This window comes from Melanotaenia boesemani, chromosome 2, assembly GCF_017639745.1.
Source record: "Melanotaenia boesemani isolate fMelBoe1 chromosome 2, fMelBoe1.pri, whole genome shotgun sequence".
In the NCBI taxonomy this organism is placed as follows: Eukaryota; Metazoa; Chordata; class Actinopteri; order Atheriniformes; family Melanotaeniidae; genus Melanotaenia; species Melanotaenia boesemani.
Window position 1 is genome coordinate 7,306,447 of NC_055683.1, and position 24,693 is coordinate 7,331,139.

The 24,693-nt window shown below is 43.3% G+C and overlaps 1 protein-coding gene and 1 long non-coding RNA gene across 2 annotated transcripts; one reads left to right on the plus strand and one right to left on the minus strand.

The window, feature by feature from the left end:
- Nucleotides 1-6,338: 6,338 nt before the first annotated feature.
- LOC121655557 lies at nucleotides 6,339-6,724 on the plus strand. The gene is made up of 3 exons (XR_006013240.1): nucleotides 6,339-6,402; nucleotides 6,482-6,597; nucleotides 6,681-6,724. It is a non-coding gene; the product is annotated as an uncharacterized LOC121655557 (long non-coding RNA).
- A 3,576-nt stretch (nucleotides 6,725-10,300) lies between these two features.
- On the minus strand, nucleotides 10,301-12,474 carry LOC121654254. The gene is made up of 3 exons (XM_042008296.1): nucleotides 11,926-12,474; nucleotides 11,392-11,671; nucleotides 10,301-11,202 (listed from the first exon to the last, which is right to left on the minus strand). The coding sequence occupies exons 1-3, from the start codon at nucleotides 12,055-12,057 to the stop codon at nucleotides 10,304-10,306; spliced, it is 1,311 nt and encodes a 436-aa protein (XP_041864230.1). The 5' UTR covers nucleotides 12,058-12,474; the 3' UTR covers nucleotides 10,301-10,303.
- Between the last annotated feature and the right edge of the window lie 12,219 nt (nucleotides 12,475-24,693).

Here is a 24,693-nt window from a genome sequence, read left to right on the forward strand (position 1 = left end):
CAGCCGTTCTCTCAGAGTTTCTGTCATACGTGTTGTTTTCTGCAGCCTGTCAGGATGTCTGATCACAGAGGAAGGCTGTGCTTCTCTGGCCTCAGCTCTGACCTCCAACCCCTCCCATCTGAGAGAGCTGGACCTGAGATACAACCATCCAGGAGACTCAGGAGTGAAGCTGCTGATGGCTGCACTGAAGGATCCACACAGACTCAGGTATGGAGAGGCTGCTGCAGCCACACAATGTCTGATAGAGGAGGAAGATCTGCAGACATTTCTCTGTCCTTCACTCAGTCCTGCTTCATGCTGGATATGAGTGTTATATGAACCATCACACATGTAGGAGCCTTTTTCCTTTGCTCACAGCAGATATGTGAGTAGGAGAGTCTCCAAGGAGAACATCTGCAGGAACAACAGTGATAACTGTCTGTTGCTCAGAGTTTCTTCAGTCTGGAAACATCTCTGCAGGTTAAAGGAACATTCTGTCATAGAAACATCTTTTCTGTCCTCTGACCCTGGATCAGACACAGAGATGCTCCAGGAAATGTTAGCTTAGCTTAGCTTAGCACAGATATTTATAAAAGCGTGTGAACAGTCATGTTCTTGTAAAGTTCTCTTTAGAAATCAGTCCATGTGGAAATGTGCACGTGTTGATCAGACCTGTGTTCCTACCTCTGTATAGATACATTTAAACACATGATGGATGAAAAGCTTCCCATGAATGATGATGCTCAGTGATTCTCCCACTTACTGGAGGCTCCTGATGCTGAATCACAGCAACAGACCCACAACATGAATTTAGATGAGACACATTTAGAGCAGGAAGTATTCTGGTCCCTGAAGACTCGTTCCCTCTAGATTCTTTCATTCATGTCGTCTTCTGTTGGTGCCGGTGCTCCGTGCAACGTCACACATGAGTGTCGTTGCAGTTTTTACCAGTTTCCTCAGCAGTCACATGACTTAAATGTAGGTTGTTTTGGCAGAAAATGCAGCGTCATGCTAAAGATTTCAGACCTGCCGGTGGACTGGATTCCTGTGGGACTGGATCAGGAGTCTTCTGTATCAGTGCTGCTGATCAGTGGTGTAAATAGATGATAAGGACCTACTGGAGTCACTAGGAGGCGGAGTAGAGCCCTACTGTCCCGTAGGAATGGACTGATAACCACTGATAATGCTGCTTCAGTCATGTGAAAACGGCTGGATCGGGTGCTGGAGGAGGTGATGGAGATGGCAGTGTGTGTGTGTTGTGATGAAGATGATGATGTTACATCAGGTTTCCTGGTTAACGTGAAAGGACTCAGTATGTTCACAGCTGATGTTGAGGAAAGATGAGACAGACTTTCCTGAATCCTGTCACATCCTGTATTTCAGCAGCTGCAGCTCCATGTCTGACCACCAGAGGCAGTCTAACCTCTCCTCTTCACTCAGGACTTTAGAGCTTTGATGATCCCATGCTGCTGATTCACTAATTACTAATTCAATCATCCATCAGATGATCAATCAGCTTCAATAACAGTGTAGATGTTGGAGTCAGTAGAAGCTGGTGATGTGGCTGCACTTCAAACTGGAAATGAATCAGCAGACTGGATCAGATGTGGAAGAAGTGTGGTGAGTTGTTGCTGCTGATCCCTCTGATTTGTTCCTGCTTTAGAAAGAAATGTGTTTGTGTCCACACAGCAGCAGGATCTGCAGGAATAATGTGAGGGAACAAATCCTCAGTGTGATGATGAAGCAGCTGTTAGTGGTCAGTAGGAAACAAGCCGTCACAGCTCCAAACACACACATCATGGCCTCAAACAGAGTCTCTGACAGTCATTTAGCTTCATGTGCAGGAAAAGAAGCCACTTTAACATTTCCCAGCTGAGTCACAACAAAGAATCTGAGCCAATCTGCTCTGCAGAGGAGATTATTGTCAGAAGCTGATCAATAAGACTTCAGGGCAGAGAGAAGATGCAGCTCTTGGTTAGATCAGGAGTTTCTGCAGAGTTCTTCATCTGTGAAGAGATGAAAAGGAGAAGATGGTTGAAAGAAGAAACTGGGACTTCCACAAAGCAGTTTTCTTGGTGTGGGTGTGGACCAATCAGCTTCCTGATTCTGCTCCTTCTAGTCTGGAGATGCTCCAATCAGGTGGATGTGTCCAGATGTTGGACTGTTCCTTTCTAAGTGTAGAACAAAGTGTGTATGAGAGCCATGTAATGTCCATGTTAGCATGCTCTGACCCCCCTCCTCCTTTCAGGGTGGAGCCTGCTGGAGAACCATGGTTGAAACCAGGAGGTGTGAGGAAGTGTAAGTGTGTTTTTCATTGGATTCATCACATTCAACCATCTTCACACTGTCCCATCACTCATTCATCAGTCAGCATCAAAGTGTCAATAGATCAATAACTGCAGCTGGATTGTGTTTGTTCTCTCCATCAGATTCCTGTCCACTCACCATCCACATGGACACAGTGAACAGAAACCTCAAACTGTCTGACAACAACAGGAAGGTGACATATGTGGAGAAGATTCAGTCATATCCTGATCACCCAGACAGATTTTACAGGCCTCAGCTGCTGTGTGAAAATGTTCTGACTGGTCGCTGCTACTGGGAGGTCGAGTGGAGAGGAGACGTTTTAATAACAGTGTGTTACAGAGAAATCGGCAGAGATTGTGCCTTTGGAAGGAATGATCAGTCCTGGAGTCTGGTATGCTCTGATTATGATGCTATACGTTACGCTTTCTGGCACAATGACAGACAAACACGCATCTCCTCCTCCTCCTCCTCCTCTGTCTCTAACAGAGTAGCAGTGTATGTGGACTGTCCTGCTGGCTCTCTGTCCTTCTACCAGAGTCTCCTCTGACTCACTGATCCACCTCCACACCTTCATCACCACATTCACTCATCCTCTCTATGCTGCACTTGGGTTCAGGTCCTGGTTCAGGTTTGGTACCTGGTGTGGTTCCTGGCTTTCTCTGTGTTGAGTGTAAAGAGTGTGATGGTAGCAGAGAAACTCTGTCTTCCTTCCTCATGTCACTCAAGCGGCTCCAAAAATGGTGTCCTACCGCAGAAACTTGAGATCCCTCAGACCTACACAGCTGTCTGATGAGGTTTACTCTACCCTCCCTTCCCACTCAGAATTCTCCTTACTGTCTGTTAATGAGGCTACAGGAACACTCTGCTCCTCTCTAGCCTCCTCTCTGGACAAACTCTGTCCTCTGGTGTCAAAACCAGCCAGACAAAACCCTCCCAGTCCATGACTCACAGAGGTTCTAAGAGAGCACAGAGCCGGACTCAGGGCTGCAGAAAGAAAGTGGCGCAAATCAAAAGTACACACTGACTTGTCTGAGTACCAGCAAAATCTTGAAACTTTTACATCCAGCCTAAAGGCAGCCAAGATAGCCTTTTATCAGAACAAGATCCGCAATGTTCCCAACACACGACATGTTCATGGTGTTTAACTCTCTTCTATCTCCACCACCTGCTCAGCCTCCCACTGTGCTGACTGCAGAAACGTTTGCTTCCTACTTCACTGAAAAGGTTGCTACCATCAGCAACCAATTCACTGAGCCTGACCAACTCAGCCTTACCAAACCATATATACATATATATATATATATATAAAATCAGTGAGTTACAGAGAAATCAGCAGGAGAGGAGATATCGAAGATTGTAGGATTGGAAGGAATGATCAGTCCTGGAGTCTGAGATGCTCTGATGATGGAGGTTACTCTGTCTGGCACAATAACATAGAAACACCCATCTCCTCCTCCTCCTCCTCCTCCTCCTCCTCCTCTGTCTCTAACAGAGTAGCAGTGTATGTGGACTGTCCTGCTGGCTCTCTGTCCTTCTACAGAGTCTCCTCTGACTCACTGATCCACCTCCACACCTTCATCACCACATTCACTCATCCTCTCTATGCTGGATTTGGCTTCTGGTTTAGTTCTGGTTCCAGGTCTGGTTCATGGTTTGGTTCCTGGGTGTGTCTGTGTTGAGTGTAAAGAGTGTGATGGTAGCAGAGAAACTCTGACTGGTGAACAGAAAGTTCAGTCTGTACATGTCTGTCTCTTTCACTCAGAAACATCTTTTCAGATTCATGGATTCAATCAGTTTGTGTGTGAAACTCTTCTAAATGGTTCCTTGGAAACTTCTTCCTCTTCCAGTCCTTTAAAGATGGAAGCTGTGCTTCTTCCAGGATCCACATGTTGTTTCCAGTCAAAGCTTCACACTGAATATCAGGATGTTGTGTTCACTTCATGTCAGCTGCAGTTAGTTCCACTTCATGATGCTGGAAATGAAAATCCTCCCAGTGTTTCACTCTTAGTTTGTTTGCTTCATTCTGTCTTTATTTGGACTTTCTCACATTTTCACATGTTGAATTAAAGATTCATTTTCACATCACAAATTTCATGTTTTGCTTCATTTTTCACCACAAATGTTTGACTTTCTACTTGAAATGTAGAATTTAAAGAATTTTCATTGAAACTTTCACGTATAAATTTTATCTTTATTTTCATTCAGATTTAGAAAATATTTGATGTTTAATGAAAAATAAATATGTAATTTCTCTTTTATTTCAATTCATGTTGTTTTAATATTTTGTCTCAAATTTTATTTTATATTTTGCTTCAATTCAGTAACTCACTGGAATTTGTAGAATTTTTTAATGTTTTCCATCATGTTTAATTCTTTGTTTTGTTTAATAAACATTTAATATTTATTCTGATGTGTTTTCATTTGAAGGAGCGTCTTGTCGTGCCTCGGTATTCTACCGAAAGTTTCAGAAGGTCTTTGGTTCCTGCAGCTGTCAGATTTTTTAATGAACACCTGTGGTTGTTTGTTTTGTTGTTGTTTGTGTTGATCCATGTTTTTAGTATATTTACATATGTTACGATCCCCTCTGTAACTAGGGGTGATGGAATCAGTAACGAATAGAGCCTGACAAAAACACTGATATACACAAATAATTTATTATACAAACTCGGGTTCAGAAGATGAAACAAAAGCAATAACTAACAAAAGATGTTCTTAATTTGGTACAATTTTCAATTAACAACTAAGATTAACCTTACAACCAATTCAAGAGTTAACAATTCCTAAATCTAATATTTTAACAAACACAAATTATCAGACCTGAGGGGTATTGCACGAAACCAAGATAAGCGATTAAGCCGGGATATGTTGGTTATCCTGGCTGAATTTAGCTCTAAGTCGGTTGCATGAAAGCAGCTCAAACTAATCCCGGCCAAGTTACTGTGGTGATTTATCCGCTGCAGCTAGCCTGCTCCAGACCAGGCTAACTGCTCAGGCTAAGATTAATCCTAGCGAGTCACCTGCATGTCCAACGTCAATTCTATGAGGAATTAATGTGTTTTACAGCATGTCCATGGTCTTCCTAAGTATGGCGCGTCATTTTAATCAACCAGTATTAAAATATTACATATACAGTCACTGTACATTTAATTGAAATCTGTTCGTAATAGCAACAGCCTTTTTATATGGATTCGAGTTGTAGTATTATTATTCTATTCTATTCTACAGTCATTTAGCAGACGCTTTTATCCAAAGCGACTTACATTTGAGAGTAAGAACAACACAAGCATGAATTCAAACAAGATGGGACGTCATAATTAAGTGTTAGTCAGACCGCTTTGAGTCCAGTTAGACCCAGGTGCTGTCGTGTAGTGCTAGTGCAGTGCGTATAATTTTTTTTTTTTTTTTTTTTGTCATTTTATTTAAATACAGGATCACGATTTCATCACACAATATCAACTTGGTCATAAGTGCATGATTTCATCAGGCCAAGTGTTATATTGCTATGCTAATGAAGACTGCTTGTCAAGTTGCTGTCAGAGGTTTTATAAATATGTGTTTTATTGCAGTAATTGAGATTACAAAACACAGCGGATGAGGTTACAAAGGTGTATTCAAAGAAATCCGTGACGAGGGCAATGTAGAATATTCAGGTCCAACTCCCCTTCACCTGTTCCCTCTTCATAATGGCTTGCCCTTTTTTGGAGGATGTGCTGGACGAGGAAGCCCGAATCCTCAGAAGAGCATTCAGACGTGAACGAGTCTTCAGGGACAGGTCACATCCCCTGGCCTTTGGAGATGACTATGTCATAGAAAGATACAGATTTTCGGGTGATGGACTAAGATATTTATGTAGGCTGCTGAGTCCAAAAATACAGCACCAGACAGCGCGAAGCCATGCCCTCACTGTACCACAGATGATCTGTGTCACATTGAGATGGCTTGCGAGTGGGAGCTTCCTTTATTCTGTTGGGGATGCAGAGAACCTCAATAAAGGAACCATTTGCCGGACAATCAGATGCGTTTGTCTGGCGCTGAAATCATTCAGCAATATATTCATCACCTTCCCTGGCCACAGAAGACCCCTCTACATCAAGGAGGAGTTTTACAAGATTGCAGGTAACCTCAATTTTAATGTGCACCCATTAGTTTCTAAGTATATCTGTCACAGTTGGATACTCACTATTTTTAGTTACAGCTTTCCCTAACATCATTGGGGCAGTGGATTGCACACACATAAGAATCAGACGCCCCTCAGGTGAACATGAGGGAGATTACATTAACAGGAAATCCTTCCACAGCATCAATGTTCAGGTAAGAGTGATTTGTGGTTATGACCTACATGAATCTGTTCTGTGCATTTAATGACCTTAATAGGCTACAACTAAATATTTCAGATGATCTGTGATGCTGACTGCCTTGTGAGCAATTTAGAGGCAAAGTGGCCTGGCTCAGTGCATGACTCTAGAGTCTTTCGGGCTAGTCCAATTTATGAGAGACTTTCACAAGGTCCTGTTACACATTTTCTATTAGTACCACATCACTGACTTCATATCCTTCATGGAATAAATAAGCAGGCCAATCCCATAAAACTGACATGCCTCAAGCCTTCTGGACTCCACTGACACAGTCTCCTCATCTGCAGACGTGCATTCTGCAGCTGCAGATGTGCCTTCCCCCTGCTGTATACATGCAGCGAGAGGACTCGGATTGTGGAAGTATTAATACATCAGAGTTGGAAAACAACAGGTGCAGTGGCCCTGGTCAGCAACATATTAATAGATTGACATTATAGCATGATATCAAAGTGATGTCAACTAATTACCAGTCAGCCCTAAAAGGCTGTGTGTGTGTATACAGAAATAGTAACAGGCAGGCTATATAAGCATGGAGAAATGAATGTACGGGGTCTTTTATCCTGAAGGGGTGTCCCCCTGTTCGGCCGAATAAAGGAAGATCATTAAAGACCTCTGTCTGCAGACTCTTAATATCAGCAAGCCCTTTTGATAAAGAATTTATCTACGACAGGATTAAGATTTCACAGAACATACCAAGCCTGTGATTTCGAGACACTGTACTGACCGGATCATCTTCTGGTGGCTCCAAAAGTGTAATGGTGTTCCCAGACACTGCAAGGTTATCCAAAGTCAGACACTATATTATATTTGATTGTGTTCCATGTGCAGTAGAATTGCAGTACTTGATGTACCTTGTATGAAGTGGACAGTTTCTGTGGCTGGGACAGAGTCAGTTATTGTCCCTCCCTGGATCCCCTCCATCACTGGCCTCCCTTTATTTAAATGGAGTGCCAGTTCCTCTGCTGGAGTCACATCCTGGCTTGGTGGGCCACCCCCTGTGCCAGTTCTGTAGGCCTTTTTTTAACTGCTACAATCATACAGACATTGAACATGTCAGCAAACACCTCATCTATTCACCTCATTTGTTCACTGTTATCTACTTTGGAGTCACTTACCAGCCTGCAAAATGTTCTTATATTTAATTTTTACTTGCTGCCAGGTCCTTTTATAGCCAGACAGGCTTGTCCTTTATGAATGTAATGGGGCGGCGCGGTTTCCACAGCTAGTCACACAGTCAGGGACCACGCCTCCCCCTCTCTGTTAAGTTCGTACTGAGAATACCACAGGCCAGAGACGTGTCAACTAAAACAATACAGCTTTATTAAACAATGCAATAATAACTAAAGTTCAAAACAATCCAAAGAAGCGGTAGCACTGTGGAAAAGAAAAGGAATTTACTGTCAGGGCTAACCCATCCCGCGGCAGCTCCAACCCACAACAAAAGAAAACAGGGGGTCCGTGTTCTAAACCACCCGTGTAAACACTCACACTGCACGAAAAGGGATGTGAACCACCACCAGGGATGGGGCGGCTGCCCCGGCCGCAGCACCTGACAAGAAAAAAACAGGGGGAGGAATGTTGTGGAATTTTAGTTATCAAAGATCACACACTAAGTGAGAATCAAAGAAAGTATTTTATTAAGAGCTGATCAGCAATGAGAATCACACAGTCAAAGGTTTGGCTGCGTGAGTCTGCCAGGTACATGTGAGCTTTGGTTAATATAGAGCCAGAACATGAGCTGATAACATCGAGGTCGGAGGTCATTGTAGTAAATTCTTCTACATAGCTGATAACATTGTAGGGAAATGTAAGGAGTGAAAAGGGGAAAGGGGAAGGGAGAAGCTCACTAAATTCTTATCTAATGTTAAGGAGTAAAAGGGGGAAGGAGAAGCTCACTACATTCTTATCTAAGTACACAGACATACAAAGTTTAGGCTACAAACTATAAGGGTATATGTATAATTTTTCCATTACAATCCACCCCTTTGATTAAAATGCAACATATTAATCACAAATAAAGGAGAAAAAAATTCACTCAAAGAACTCCAAATCACCACTGTCATAATAGGGAGTGATATCCGCTGGAGTATAATGATGAACATGGAAATTAAACGTTCTGTTAAGCATACATTTGATCAGAGGAAGAACACAGCAAAAAACAACCAGAACACAAAGGAGAAATATAGCTAGGAGAGTAGCAATCCTGGTCAGAACCAAGACCCAGGAACCACTAGTAAGCCAGTTCCAGAAATCCCACCCCTTGGAGGGCAAATTAGCATTGTTGTGGTCGTGTAGGGTGTCCCAGAGATCAGTAAGGGCGTCATGAATCACAGACAAGTTAGCAGATGTATCAGGGACAAAAGTGCAACATTGATCTCCAATCAGAGCACAAGTGCCACCTTGTGTAGCTAATAGAAAATCAAGGGCCATCCGGTTTTGTAGAGACATTATTCTCAAGGCCTGAAGTTCCTTTTGCAGCAAGCTAAACCCAGAATCCACTAGAGAGGTTAAATTTTCCAAAGAGATTGACAGATCTTCCACAGTCCATACTAGTTCCCCAACCCCCCACCAGGGCAAAGCCATCATAAATCCTTTCATCTGTGGAGAGAAGATACCGCGTTTAACACGATGGGGATGGTAAAAGGGGTCAGAAAAGGGCCGCAAGGTACCATTAGGGGTTAGAGTAAAGGCAGAGACATCAGGAAGCAGATAAGCCAGGTAACATGTTCCAGACCAATTGACAGGAAGGTAAATATAAGAGTGTCTGCCACATGTCCAAACCATATTCTGAGGACATCCAAAGCCGGTATCTGATGGAATGTAAGACCAAGTGGTGTTAAGAACAGAATTATTGTACATAGGAAGGTCAGGAAAAGGTAAGAGTGCTGTAAGGTTAAACACAACAACTCCTAAGCCCCACTCTGTAGAGGGAGAACTGTCAGGGAATAAATCACGAGGATTTAAAGTGAACGGGTCAGAGCGTTTGGGGCAAGGTGAGGATATACATGAGGCTGAAATGGTACGCTGACAACCTAGAGTGTGCCCTAAAAAAAATAGGGCATCTGTCCTATTTCGCTGAAAACAAAGAGGTGGAGAAGAATATGGATTTGTACGATCCCTTAAGCGGAAGACAGTTCTGGATGAAACACAAGTGGAGTTTGTGTTGCTGGAAAACTCAGTGGGCCTCCTCCAGGAGAGGGGAGGGCGCTGGTGTGGCCAAGTAATGTTCCTAGGGTGTAATCTATTACCCATGATCAGAGTCCACAAAGTGGTATTCAAAGGGACTGGATATGGAATAAAAACTGATTGAGTGGGTGTGGCATGCGGCACCAGTCCACAAACATAGCAACTGTCATTTGTCAATTTATGAGCAGACATATTAGCAACTTGCCACCAAAGATTCTCAGTGTGATCATGATGCTGAAGGATGTGGTTATCTCGGCGGTGCCTCCTGAAGGAGGGTGCTTCTGTCCCCTGCAGTCGTCTGGCGGGTTGGGACGAAGCTGGGGTGCGTTGTGTCAGGCGAGGTCCGGTTGGATCCAGGTACCAGAGGAGGGAGGTGATAAGGATGAAGAGGATGACGCACGACCATCCCCTCACGGCAGCCTGGGTGTACTTCATGTTGTCACGTGGGGAGTAGAATGCCGCGCACGGGGCTGACCTCAGGGATTATTCTGCCCTGTGGTTGAGAGGTCAGCTGGAGCTGGGGTTGGTGTACCTTGAAACCTCCTACAATGGGATGCGTGAATCCACGTGGATCTTTCAGCGACCTTCACGGCTGTATGAGTGACCAACAGGACCTGGAAGGGACCCAGCCACCTTTTAGACCGCCAGTGCTTTCTCCTCGTCTCTCGGACCAAGATCCAGTCTCCCGGAACCAAGGAGTGAAGCAGATCTGATGCTGGGCGTGGCAGGGCCTCCTTCACCACACTCTGCACCTGTGAGAGAACTTTGGACAGATTTTGACAATAAGCAAGCATGTTACTTTCACAGTATGTGGTAGACACGGAGAGTCCTGGAGGATCCAGACCAGTGTAGGGAGGTCTGCCAAACAGAATCTCAAATGGGCTAAGATTCGTCCGGGTACGTTTCCTCATTCTCATGTGCATAAGAATGAGTGGGAGGGCTTTAGGCCAAGACAGTCCTGTTTCTTCACAACATTTAGCCAACTTACCTTTTAAAGTGGCGTTCTCTCTTTCAATCGCTCCGCCTGATTGCGGGTGATAAGAACAATGAGTCTTAAGCTGGAACCCCAACAGTCCACTTACCTCTTTCAGGGCTGCATTGACAAAGTGTGAACCATTGTCAGATGAAACCTTAACTGGAATTCCCCATCTTGGAATGATTTCGGTCACCAGAGCCTTAGCCACGACTGAACTTGTGGCATGCTTTGCTGGAAAGGCTTCAACCCATTTTGACCACATGTCTACCATAACTAGACAATATTTCTTACCTTCTGCAGGTGTTAACTCAATGAAATCCATCATCAAATGATCAAAAGGCTGATTAGGTGGTGTATGACCAGCTGGAGGGCAGGCAAGAGGGCGGGCGGTGTTATAGCCTGCACAGATCAAACATTTTTTACAGTAATTTTCAGCCACCACAGTGAAGCCTTTTGTGAACCAAAGAGATGTTGTGGAAGATACCATCCCCCCTTTTGACACATGGTCCAACCCATGTGACAACTTAGCAAACCAGGGGAAGAAATGGCGAGGAAGGCAAGGTTTTCCATCAACAGAGCGCCATACACCTGCAGAATCAGGGGTGCAGGAGTTAGCCTTCCAGACAGAGCGTTCCTCTGGAGTAGAAAAAGACTGGATGTCCTGCAGAGAACAGGGAGGAGAGTGATCCTCTTCTGTGAGAGGAGAAGAGGTGAGAATGTGCGGAGAGGCTGACAGAGCTGCCTGCTTAGCAGCCTGGTCGGCCAAGGCGTTGCCACGGGCAACAGAGGAAGTGTCTTTAGTGTGAGCTTGACACTTCACTACAGCGACATCTGAAGGAAGAAGAATAGCGTCAAGGAGAGCCGCAACCTGTGTGGAGTTCAAAATAGGCTTACCATCAGATTTAAAAAAATTGCGGTGACGCCACAACGCACCAAAGTCATGAACTACACCAAAGGCGTAACGCGAATCGGTATATACAGTCAGGGACTTACCTTGTGCGAATTTACAGGCCTCAGTGAGAGCAACAAGTTCAGCTGTCTGAGCAGAGAAATGTGAAGGGAGAGAACCAGAGAGGAGAACCTGATGCTCATCACAGACAGCAAAACCCACTCTGTTCTTACCAGAAGGGTCTCTGAAGGAGGAGCCATCACAAAAAAGAACAAGATCAGAGTTAAGAAGAGGCTCATCAGATAAATCTGGTCTCGGAGTGCAGATTTCAGACAGAACAGTCTCACAACAGTGATGAACACCATCGTCTGCGGTAGGAAGAAGAGTGGCAGGGTTAAGTGATGTACACCGTTTCACAGTGATGTTAGGCATATCAAGAAGAACTGTGGTGTATCTCAGCCATCTAGCTGCAGACAGATGAGAAGTCTTTTGTTCAAGCAAAATGATGGATACAGAATGAGGAACAAAAACAGTTAGCTCACTGTATCCCACAATGTCACGTGATGCAAGTACAGCCTTCTCACATGCAGCCACAGCTCGCAGACATCCAGGAAGACCCGCAGCAACAGAGTCGAGCTTGGAAGAGTAATAGGCCACTGGGCGCTTGTGAGAGCCATGCTGTTGAAGGAGAACAGAAGACATGAACCCATGTTTTTCATCAACAAACTGAAAGAAAGGTTTGGATGGGTCTGGCAGAGCCAGGGCTGGAGCAGAACACAACGCTTGTTTCATAGACAGGAAAGCCTGCTCAGCCTCCGGGGTCCAGAAGAAATGGTCATGAGCAGATAGATTCTTACCATGTATACAGGAAGTCAGGGGGGCCTCAAGTTCAGAAAAATGTGGAATAAAGGTCCGACAAAACCCTACCATACCAAGAAATGACATCAGCTGTTTCTTGGTAACAGGTTTTGGTGCTTTCTGAATGGCCTCAATCCGTTTAGAGGTCAGGGCCTTGGTGGTGGCAGAAATGTGATGCCCCAGAAAGAGGACTTGAGGCTGGCAGAACTGCAGTTTATGCAGACTGGCTTTATGACCCTCAGAATGAAGATGGAGGAGGAGGGCCAGTGTGGCTTCCTTACACAAGGAGGCAGAAGGACAGCAGAGGAGAAGGTCATCAACGTAAGTTAACAAAACCACGCCCTGTGGAAGTTGCAAAGAAGAAAGAGAATCTCTTAGAACCTCATTGTAGATCGTGGGGGACTCACAGTACCCCTGGGGAAGCCGGGTCCAGGTGTATGGCTTCCCATTGAACTCAAAAGCGAACCAGAACTGGCTGTCTGGATGAACAGGAACAGATGTAAAAGCATTAGCCAGATCTACCACGGAGAAGTGTGTAGCAGTAGGAGGAATCTGCGACAAGATGGTGTGGGGGTTTGGCATTATAGGAGCCCGTGAAATAACTGCTTTATTGACAGCTTGGAGATCTTGGACAAAACGCCAGTCAGGTTTGGCTGGCGGTTTACGTGGTTTTATGATTGGGAAAATAGGAGTGCGAACAGGTGAATTTGGACAAGAAACAACAATACCACTCCTAAGATGTGAATTAAAGACAGGTGTAATACCCTCCAAAGCCTCAGGTTTTAGAGGATATTGCTTCTGGCAGGGGCGGTAGTCAGATTTCGGAGTGATGACTACTGGGGGGCAGTTCTTAACCAGGCCCACATCATGGGGAGAAGTGGCCCATAAATCAGAGGGAACCTGAGAGAGAGCTGGGGGAACAGGTGGCAAGGGTGAGTCAGCAGATAAACATGTCAGAAAATCATCATCTACCAACTGAACACTTTTCTGGCAGTGAATCACAGAGAGCATGCTCTGCTTAAATACACCCAGCCTTGGAGAAAACAAAACTGCTGAGTCATGAGTGGATTGCCACTGAGACTCTCTGAGAGCAGTAGCAACAAAGGGGCCCAAATCCTTCCACTCAGTCGAGTGGGACTTGGAAAGAGACACGTGTGGGTGTGTGTGAAGTTTAAACAACTTCTGTTGGTCAGGGGTTAGTGAGACAGACAAAATACACATACTTTCATTCCAAAACATACACGTCACAGTCAGTTTGTCAGAGCAGTCCCTAAAAAAGATTTTTTCATACTGCTGATCCAGCCCATCAGGACAGATGTAGGATGTGCAGTGTAAATCCCTCTCCTCCATCACTTCCGCCCCTGAGGAGACTCTGTCTCTGCAGAGGGACAGCCAATGTGAAGAAAGAGGGGAGCTTCCCATTTTCCACTGATAAGCATAGCAGGGAGCTCTTGGGTTATATTTAACCATCATTAAATCTTTTTCCTCAGTGTCAGAAGATGAACATGATATGGTCAGCCCCTGAGACCCAGAGGAAATCTGGATTCCCAGTTTGCACATCAGATCACGGCCCAGTAAATTTACAGGACAAACTTTGGACAAAAGAAAGGAATGTGTAAATGGATGCTCACCTTGTACTGAGCAGGTTAAAGGTACCGTGAATTTTTCTTTGTCATGATGGCCTCCAGCAGAAACAGAGATGACAATCTTACCACTGAGTGGTGGAGTGGGATTTAGGGTGCCTGTCTTAAGAACTGAGTGAGTTGCACCACTGTCAACCATAAAAGAAATTGGTTGATTATTTACAGACAATGTAAACAAAGGAAAACGTTTATAAGCTATAGCAGCTAAATGAGTGTATGTGTGTGTGTATGTGTGTGTGTGCATTTCACTTCCCTCAACAGTTGCTGCAGCGAAAACTGTGGTGGGTGGAGAAAAAAGCTCCTCTGGAGTCCTGTCTCCCGGGTCCGCCCCTCAGTCAGCCTGCTGGTATTCCTTCTGGTGGGTGGGCCCATTATCCTGAGGGCAGTTATCCTTCCAGTGTCCATATTGGCCACAGCGATAACACGGCCCATGTCGTTGTGGGCAGTTATCCTTCCAGTGTCCATATTTCTTTTTCATATCTCTTAAAATTTGGGAGTCCCATTTACTCTCCTTCCCCGTCACAGCTGTGTTTCCCATTGCAGCTAGGACGTCTCCTTGCTGGATTTTCTCTCGGTTTTCGGGTCGCCCAAACCCAGGCACAAAAATTGACTAAAACGCCTATTATTACCACCGAAGTTTTCACCTCAGTGCCGGACTAACTCTACTCTACCGCAATAGAATAGTAATCTACCTTGCCTCACAAGATAGCGGGACCCTGCGAAAAGGAGCAGTAAATGGGAGTCTGATATGAAAACTTCTCACCGTGTGTGACTCTGGATGCTGCTCCACACGCAGACTTCGTTCTGGATATCAGTGGTGCCTGAACGGAGTTCCTCCGCCGTCCCCTGATGGTTAAGGCTGACCCAGGGGCTGAAGTATCCTTCAGGATGATCAATCACGGGTTCTGGTCCTCCGGTCAGTCACTCAAGATATCCTGTTCGTGACGCCAAGAATTGTTGTGGAATTTTAGTTATCAAAGATCACACACTAAGTGAGAATCAAAGAAAGTATTTTATTAAGAGCTGATCAGCAATGAGAATCACACAGTCAAAGGTTTGGCTGCGTGAGTCTGCCAGGTACATGTGAGCTTTGGTTAATATAGAGCCAGAACATGAGCTGATAACATCGAGGTCGGAGGTCATTGTAGTAAATTCTTCTACATAGCTGATAACATTGTAGGGAAATGTAAGGAGTGAAAAGGGGAAAGGGGAAGGGAGAAGCTCACTAAATTCTTATCTAATGTTAAGGAGTAAAAGGGGGAAGGAGAAGCTCACTACATTCTTATCTAAGTACACAGACATACAAAGTTTAGGCTACAAACTATAAGGGTATATGTATAATTTTTCCATTACAAGAACAATTAGAACACAAAAGCCACAGTGCTACACTTTAACAAAACAAAAACACTCAAAACACAATGAAAGCATGCACACGAATTAAAACCCAAAAAAACCATGCAACATAATTAAACAACAACATAGCATAAACATACAAAAAATAAACAAGGCTATTAAGATGGCGCGAGCCTGGTCCACCAATGCGTCCAGGCCCCGCAACCAGACAGCGTCACGCCGGGTCGCAACACCGTCCGCTCGCTCCACACCGGAGATGATCCGTGCAGACAGACAGACGGACAGAGGAAAACCCGGCAGAGCCAAAACAGCAGCAGAGCTCCCTCAGAGAGTGACGGCGGCGCACAGCCCAAGCCTGCCGCCTCTAAAGGGAGCAACAGAAGTTACCTGGAAGCTCCGAACCACCCATTGACTTTACAACAGCTGATATGTACCGCTCGGTTGGCATACCCAGGAACCAGGAGAAGCGCCAATGCCTCCGATCCCACGGTTCGGTTATCCAATGATCTAAAACGTGTACGAGAGTCAGCTGGAGGCCGAACGAGCAGACAAGCAGAAAGATAAAATACCTACCAGAGCAGACATCCAGCCGCGCGCACCGCATTCAGCGGAGCAGTCGGCTCTCCACACCCCAGCAGCCGCTCATGCTGTGTGGAAGCCCGACCCTAACCAGCACGCTAAGGCTACAGCTCCGCCACGCCAGCCACAACCACCACGGGAGATTGAAGAAAAGGGCCTGTGGAGCAAACCCATCCGCTGTTAAAAAGGGCCGTGGCGCCGCCCCCTAATCACGGTGGTAACCCAGGTGGTTGTAGCCAGACTGGCAATGCCACATAGTGGCCCGGAGGAAAACAACCTCCTGCCACATGAAGGACAGAAAGATAAAATAGATAAAAACGTTACATGAGGAAAATAGATTAAATGACACATTGTGGATAATTGTTTGCTCTACATTTCCTGAGTAACATGCACCTGCTTGTCACTCTTAAAGTATACAACAGTTAGTGGATTTCAAAAGTAACTCCTTTAATTGTAGCCCAATTATGACAGTTCCAGTGGAGCACTGTTTATTAATTGTACAGTTTTTGACCACTTACGCATTGAGCCGGTCGGCTATTGTCTGCCAGGCTCTCTTGCGTTCTTTGATTATGGCATTGGTATTGCCTTTTTTCCTTATAATATCCTTGACGTCGTCATAGAACTCCATCAGGAGCTGTTGTTCAGCGGCCGTGAAGTAGGACGCGCGACTTTTATCCATTTCCCCATCGGTTATTCTGTGAGCGATCGCGAGGTCTGCTTCAGTATGCCGTGCACACGCACTTATCCCAACTATCTTCACCTGGCTTAACCTAGCCGCACCTTCTCATCCTGGCTCAGTAAACGTGCAACCAATTAAGCCAGGATAGGCCGCGCAAGCTAGGTCAAGCTGGGCTTGCTTAATCATCCTGGATTTCTTTATTCTGGTTTCGTGCAATACCCCTCAGGAATCTGATGGAGAGAACAGAACCAATCCAGATTCAGGTGTTGATCTATTGACACTTTGGTGCTGACTTTGAAAGTGATGAATCCAATGAAAACACACACTTCCACTTTCTCAGACCTGGTCTCAGCCATCGCTCTCCAATAGGCTCCACTCTGAAAGGAGGAGGGGGGTCAGGTTTGGCTTCTGTCTCCATCTAATCCCTTCTCCTCTACATCTGACTGTTTTTAAGCAGCTTCATCAAAGGCTAATAGTCTTGTTTTTCTTTCTTTTTGTTCATTCATGACAGTATATTTACCTGTATAAAGCTATGAATAATGTTTTGGCAAAGGTTCTGATTTTAAGTATGAGTATAATCAACCGCTGCATAACCTGTAGATATTTGTGCCGTCAGGATTTTTCTTAGAGGAGCCGTCTACAAACCACATCATGAGAATTTGGTAATTTAGTATCTCGTAAATCTGGTCTGGGTAAAGTACTCTGTGTACTTTCGGCAAGACACTCATGTGGTGATCATCAGATTTTTGTAATAATGTAGCTGGATTTAAGCGTGTGCATCTTTCTATAATCAGATGAGGGTGTGATAGCAGTGTTGCTATGCATGACCAGTGTCTGCAGGGTGACAAGAAGGCTAACTTATTTTGGAGAAGTAAAACTGCTACCACATGTGGAATTAAGTTTCAGTGGGCAATAAGCTACAGGCCTCAGTTTGTCTCCATAAGCTTGTAACAACACTGAAGTCATATGGCCATCTTTGGACTATACTGTCTGAATAAAATCCTTTTTTAGTCAGGAAAAGCCAGTACAGTTCTGCTAGTAAGAATATTTTTAGAAGGCTTTGCCAGCTTCTGGAGTCCATTTTAGTTTATCTGTCATTGCTTTAGGTTAATTCTAGATAAAAGCAGTCAGTGGTCTAGTTACTTCAGCATAGTTGGTATCCAACTCCTACAGAAATTTAGTCATTCCTGGAAATGCCAACAGAATTTTCTATGTAAAGCAATGTTTGACTCCCACGCGGTGGTGTGAAGTCGGTGAGGTTTGCTGACATTGCTTGTGAAATAATGATTTACAATAACCCTGAGCAAGCATAATAAAGGTGTATTTCTTGTTTTTAAAGATAAATGCAAACCAAATTTGACTTTCTTCAGCTATTGTATTACTGAAATCTACTACTGTAGAATACTTAGCTTTTGGTCATAAGTCATTTAAAGGGTGTGTGGGTCTTGGACTGCATGATAACTCTGTATAACTGCTTCAATTACAGCCTGAAGATCTTGTACCATCCTCCACCGCTCAGAGGGTGGAGCCTTTTTCAGTGGAAACAGTGGCGTATTATATGGTGAGTCTGGACACTCTTACTATGCCTTTTATCAGTCAGAGATTTTAGCAAAGGTGTTTTTCGTGTGTTAGTTTCTGGTTTTAAGGGGTACTGTCCTGCTCTTAGCCTGTTATGGGATTTAGCTTTTATTTTTTACTGGCTCTACACCCTTAATGAGAACTACATCCACAGGTCACTTTGACCACAAAGTAGACAGGAGGTGGCTTATGGCTTCCTCCTCTTCTTGTGTAAGATATATGGAGATGTTTTGTCATGTCTTATCAGCTAGTGGACATTAGGTTTGGTTGTGATGCTGTGGATGAAATTATGTTGCTTTGACCTATATACTCATCATACTCATAGTAATCACACGTTTCCTTTATCCATTTTATTATTGTTAATCCATTCATGTCATTCATGTACTGGGTGTTCGTGTCTTACATTGATTGCTTGATCTTATAATTAGATTTTTACATTTTATATCTAGATGTCCATTTCTACTGCTTGTGTGAGTTCACTACAAGGTCAGATTGACCATCTCTCTCCAGGCCTCTGATGGAAGAAAGTACAGGCTGGTACTTTGAAGACGCACATCTTGGGGCAGATTGCACCTCCTTTTTAGATAACATGGGTTGTTTATGATCTCGGCCTGAACCAGTTCTTAGATTTACGATTCTCAGGAACTGGAGGGGAGAAGGCTCCAATCAGTTTTCTGTTCCTGGCCTTATCAGCTCTGGGGCTGACCTTCGCAGGAGACAGAGAACAATAAAAGTTTCTTAACTGACTTCATGCGAGTCGGTCGACAGCTCTCATACTTGTCAGTAATTCTGTCTTAAACTTTGTTCTGCCAAAATAAATTTTGTTAAACTTTTACTCAAACCAGACTTTTGGTAATTTTTCTACTACAGATGCACCAGTTTAAATGTTAGTGGTACGTCAGTATGGATGGGCTGTACTGTTCCATCTTTATTTTCCCAGTCATGTCCTTTTTCAGACATACTGGCCTTTTATCCCAAATTTTCCACATTGTCTTTGTGCTGCTAGGAAGATGTGTGGCGTGTAGACTGAGTAAAATAACTGTAGCTGTTCTTCAGTTAAAACACAAGTCCATGCTGTTCCAGACAAGATGTTTAAGTGTTAACGTTAAACTTGTCTGTTTGTCTAATTCTTTTTTATATGTGGGATCAGGGCCTGTGGGATGTGGGATTTACTATGTTTTTAGTTTGTTTTTCTAAATCCTCTGGAATCCTACTTGGTTTTCCAGGGATAAGGTCCAAGCTATAGTAATAATGTGGTTCATTGCTTCCTTCGACAAACAGGGCTTCATCCAGTCTGACTACTTTCATTTCTACGGTTCCTGGAACTACACCTATTTTTAAGTGCAACATGAAATCTCGTCCCAGAAACTTGACGGGACAGTTGGGTGAAAATACTACAGGATCTACATGTATTTTCCAGTGTTAGGGTCAGTTATTTTAGGTGGGTGTGTTAGTTTCTCCTTTTGTAGGTCTCCATTTGCTCAGTGGACCAGAACAGAAATATGTGAGAACTTCATATCTTTAAGTGTTCTGTTTATTATTGTGTGTGTTTCTGTGTTTTCTGTGTGAATCACACGGTAAAGTTAATGTTTGGCCCGAAACCCACAATGTTTTTTTGTGGTATCTCATCTGCTGAAAAAAACATCTCTTCTAAGTTAAAATCTTCCACTTCCCCTAAACCTGCATCACTTCCTGTTTCCCTTTTTGTTCCCTCATGCTTTTTCTAAATCAGTGCAGTCTCTTGACCAGTGTCCCAAATGTCCACAGCTGTAACACCTGTCTCCCTCGGCAGCCTCTCTCGTACTATTTTGACTTGTAGACTCCTCTATGGCATTGCAGAGTTCTGCTTCTGGAATTAAACCATTATGAGTACAAAGTATTTCCTCCAGTCTCCTGTAATATTCCTCAAAATCGTTCCTCCTCATTTTGTTTGGTCTTGTATATGATAGTTGAGTCTATTTAACAAGTCCATTAAGTCGTTATGTGTGCAGGGAGGTTTGTCACTCTAAGGTTTAGTGTGTTTGTTCAGTGATAGAACACTGTACTAAGACCAAAGTCATCCTCTTTTTCCTTCATCATGCAGTGTATTTCTCCCTTCCTCCTCTGTCTGCCATCCCTTCTCTGTTCTGGCTCCTCAAGCCTTTTATTGCTTGTTTTAGCCCATGCTTCTTTTTATTATTGTCTTTTGCTTTTATTTTAATTCCTGTAAGCAGTGTGCATGATGGGATAGTTCATTTACTATTAAAGCAATGTGTCTTTCCATTTCTTTAGATATTTTACATCATCTGGATCTTTTCCATACATAAATTTAGTATAGCTTCGTTAACACCGGTGAGGTGCTGCTGACGGGTTGCATCACAGTGTGGTATGGGAACTGCACCGTTCAGAGCCGGAAAGCACTACAGAGGGTGGTGCAAGCAGCCGAGGACATCACCGGCAGCAGTCTCCCCTCCATCCAGGACATTTATCACAGTAGGTGTCTGCGTAAGACACGCAGCATCACTAAGGACTACAGTCATCCAGCACTAGGATATTTCCATTTGCTACCCTGTGGTAGACGATACAGGAGCCTGCCAGCAAAAAGACTCAAAGACAGTTACTACCCCCAAGCTGTCAAACTACTGAACTCACAATAATACTGTACTGAATGTCAATACTACCTATTACTGTGCAGCCATACTATGTGCAATACAAAATTCACTTGAAGCCATATTACAACCTGTGAAATACCCTACTTACACCTAATTTTTAATCCTACCCGCACCATTGTATTTTATACATTAATATTTTTATTATACTTCTTACTACTGTTTACTTATTTCTCTTGTATTTATTTCTCTTAGTACTATTATTGCATGCTGTTAGTACTTGATTATTTTTGCGAGTCAAACGGTTCCCCCCATCCCAAGCATTTCATTGCATTGTTGACCTGTGTCGAAACTGCACATGACAAATAAGCAATCTTAAATCCTGAATCTTGAATCCTCTCTGTACACTGCTTCAGAATGTGAGAGTTTGCAGTCATACATGTCCACACCTTTTGTCCTTTCTCTGTTTAATTTAATTTAATTTTTTCTCAATTTTATTTAGTTTTTGTATTTTTTATTTTATATAGTACACTTTTTGTTTCTCTGTTCTGTCTGCAGTTTATTTCTCTCTTTAACATGATTTCATGGCGATATCTTTTAGAACCTACTAACTCAGGTTTATGATTTTAAGGCTTTCTTCATGTCGACGTCATCACACAACATTTTTTCTCATAACACAATTTCTACTCAAGTGCTCCTGTCATCATATTTGTTGAAGGTGGATTCCTGATAACAGGCCACTGGCGTCTCTATTTACACAACGTTGGGGTAGAGGTCTTTAGCAGGTCCCAGACCTGGCTGTGCAAAGTCTTCAGCTTCTCAGCAGTTCTCCTCTGAGTCTGGACGAATATGGGATCCAGCCTGAAGGACACCAACACCAATAAACCTTCAATCAAAAGAAGACACAGAGTTATTTTCAGGGTTTACAATTTTACTTGCAAGGAGCATGTGTAGAATAAAAGTAAGATACACACACTGAATTGTTTTACACATTACAAGGCATTAATAACAGGAGGTTCATGAAGTCCATCCCTCAAACATCACAGCATTACTGAAGGCTTCAGCATTTCCACTAAAAGATAAGACATGAAGAGCTGGAGGCGTGGGTGGATTAGTGGCTTGTCTCCTTTCATGATCAGGTTGCGTTTTTTCTTTAAACCCATTTTACGACCTTGACCTCCGTACTTTCTTACCCAAGCATGAACCCAGCACACATGCACAAAGAATGCTGCTGAGTACGTTTAGTTTTTTGTACGTTCTTAATCTAGATACGTAATATAATGAACGACATGTAAAACATAATAAGAAGCTATATAGAAAAGCACAATACTATTATTTAGCTTATTTACACAATTTTTCGCACAGGTAACCATTCACATAATGATTGCAAATGATTTCACACGATAACATTAGCTATTAGCAGTAGTTTATTACCAAATACATGAAGGGCATGCTTGTAACTTATCGTCATAAAAAAAACAAAACAAACAAAAAAAAAAAAACAGAATTATGTATCGTTCTGTAGCTCATCACTTGACAGGACACTCGAACTTCTGCAAGATGCTGATATTTTCACATTTATGGCTTAAACGATGAGGTTCCAGAGACACTACTCGGTTGCTTGCATTATATTAGCGCACCACTAGATGGGAGTAATTCTTACACACTGGGGCTTTAACTCTTCTACTAGTCGGAATGAGTTAGAAAGATTTGTCCAGCTGTTTGGCTCAACTCAGCACTGAATAAAGATGATATTGTGTGATGAAATTGTGATCTTGTAATTAAACAAAGGACTATTATAGAGGAGAAAAAAAAAACACTGCCTCTAGCATTACATGACAGCACCTGGGTCTAACTGGACTCACAGCAGTCTGACTACAACTTAGTTATTATGTCCCATCCTCTCTGAATTCTTGCTTGTGTTGTTCTTAGATGTAAGTCGTCTGCCAAATGACTGTAGAATAAGTAGAATAGAGTAGAACCAGAAGGAGGGTTTGATGGTCGATACACTGTAATGTATAAGACTGGTGGGCTGCTAGAAACAAATGTGATGCTCAAATGAAGAAACATTATCTAGCGATACTTGCTGCAGTCGAGCTATGAGCTAGTGAAGCAGCTCCATCAGCTTTCCTTCCTCCCCCAGTAGATAATAAAACATGAACAGCTGCCTCATTTATAAATATTGTGTATACAGAAAAACAGGGCTTGAAAATGGTGTTCGTCACTTTCTGTCCGAAGGTTGTAGTTTATAAAAACAAACTTGTTAGGAGAATGTTTGCACCTGTACGCAAACTCTGAACATTGCACACAAACATTTTGGAGACGGAGGAAACTGACAGCACATAATGTGAGATGGTGAATTTAAGCCACATTCATGTTGTGCATTTAACCATCATGTCAGACTTGTAGACCCTCGTAATCATAAACACAAGGCCTGCAATGTTATAGAAGTGTTCCTGGATGAAGCCATACAGTCCATAAGAACTCATTTAAGAGTTACCGCACAGTAGCTTCATATGTACATCTTCAAATTTTATAGTAATGGCTCTTAATGGTACTTGTGACAAGGTGTGTAGTAACTGGTGTAATTACTGAGTAAACATATAAACACTGCTGTGACTTTCGTGCGTAAGGCTTCACAATGAATATGCTGCCACTGCTAGAAGATTATACCAATGACAGGATCAGGACAGAGTTTCTAGAGAGTATGAAGATTTCCTGACCCATGACTGGCTTAAATGCAGATTTAGTTTTCATAGAGCAGGGCTCCTAGATCTGTGTGCTGAACTGGGCCCAGTGATAGATCGACCAGCCTGAACCGTGCAATCCTGTAACATCTGCTGTTGTTGACCATTAATGGGTTTCTGCCAACCGGTTCTTTCCTGCGGGAATTAGCTGACATGAAGGCTGATATGTGTTTGATAAGATCAAACTTCTATCCTTAGGTCTAGAATCAGTCACATACGTCATCAGTAGTCACTAAAGAACATTTTACACAGGAACTGGAAGAAACTAAATAAAAAAAACAATAAATATATTAAAAATATTAAACATGGGGCTCAAACAGGAAAAACCAGCAAAACTGCTGGCTGTATTTAAAAAAGAAACTAGGAAAAACTATATTGTGCATCGTTGCCGTCTGTGAAGCTGAAATATCTCCCTTATCACTGCGTGTCAGTCTGATCTATGAGCAGTGAGCGAACCGCTGCTGCAACGCGACGCTGCGTCTTTTTGACATACGCCGGGACACCGGCACAAAAGTAATGCGGCCCACTGGGAATCCTCTAGAACCTCTCCATTAGCCGGCATTGCTCTTGGTGTGTATTCCAGCGTGAGAAATCAGAGGTTTAGCGTGAGAGCGTAAAAAGCCACTCAAATGCATGAATGAGTTTCCTGACTCTGTTGGAGAACAGGTTAATATCAAATGTAATCAGTGTGATTGACAACACTCACATTACTATAACAGCTCAGAGTGAGAACAAATTTGCTAAGTGAACCATAAAAATGTAAAGTACATTCAATAAACATACAAGTTATTTGTGATAATTTTAGTGGCCCAGTGGCCTGGGTCATCACATGACTCCTTCATCCTGATGTACAGCAGTATAAAGAATATACTGCAGCAGACGCTGTGTGTGGTTTGCTCCTTCGTAAGTAAATACACACTGTAGTAACAATTAAAACTATTTTAATATAACTTGCAGGTGACAGCAGCGATGGCTC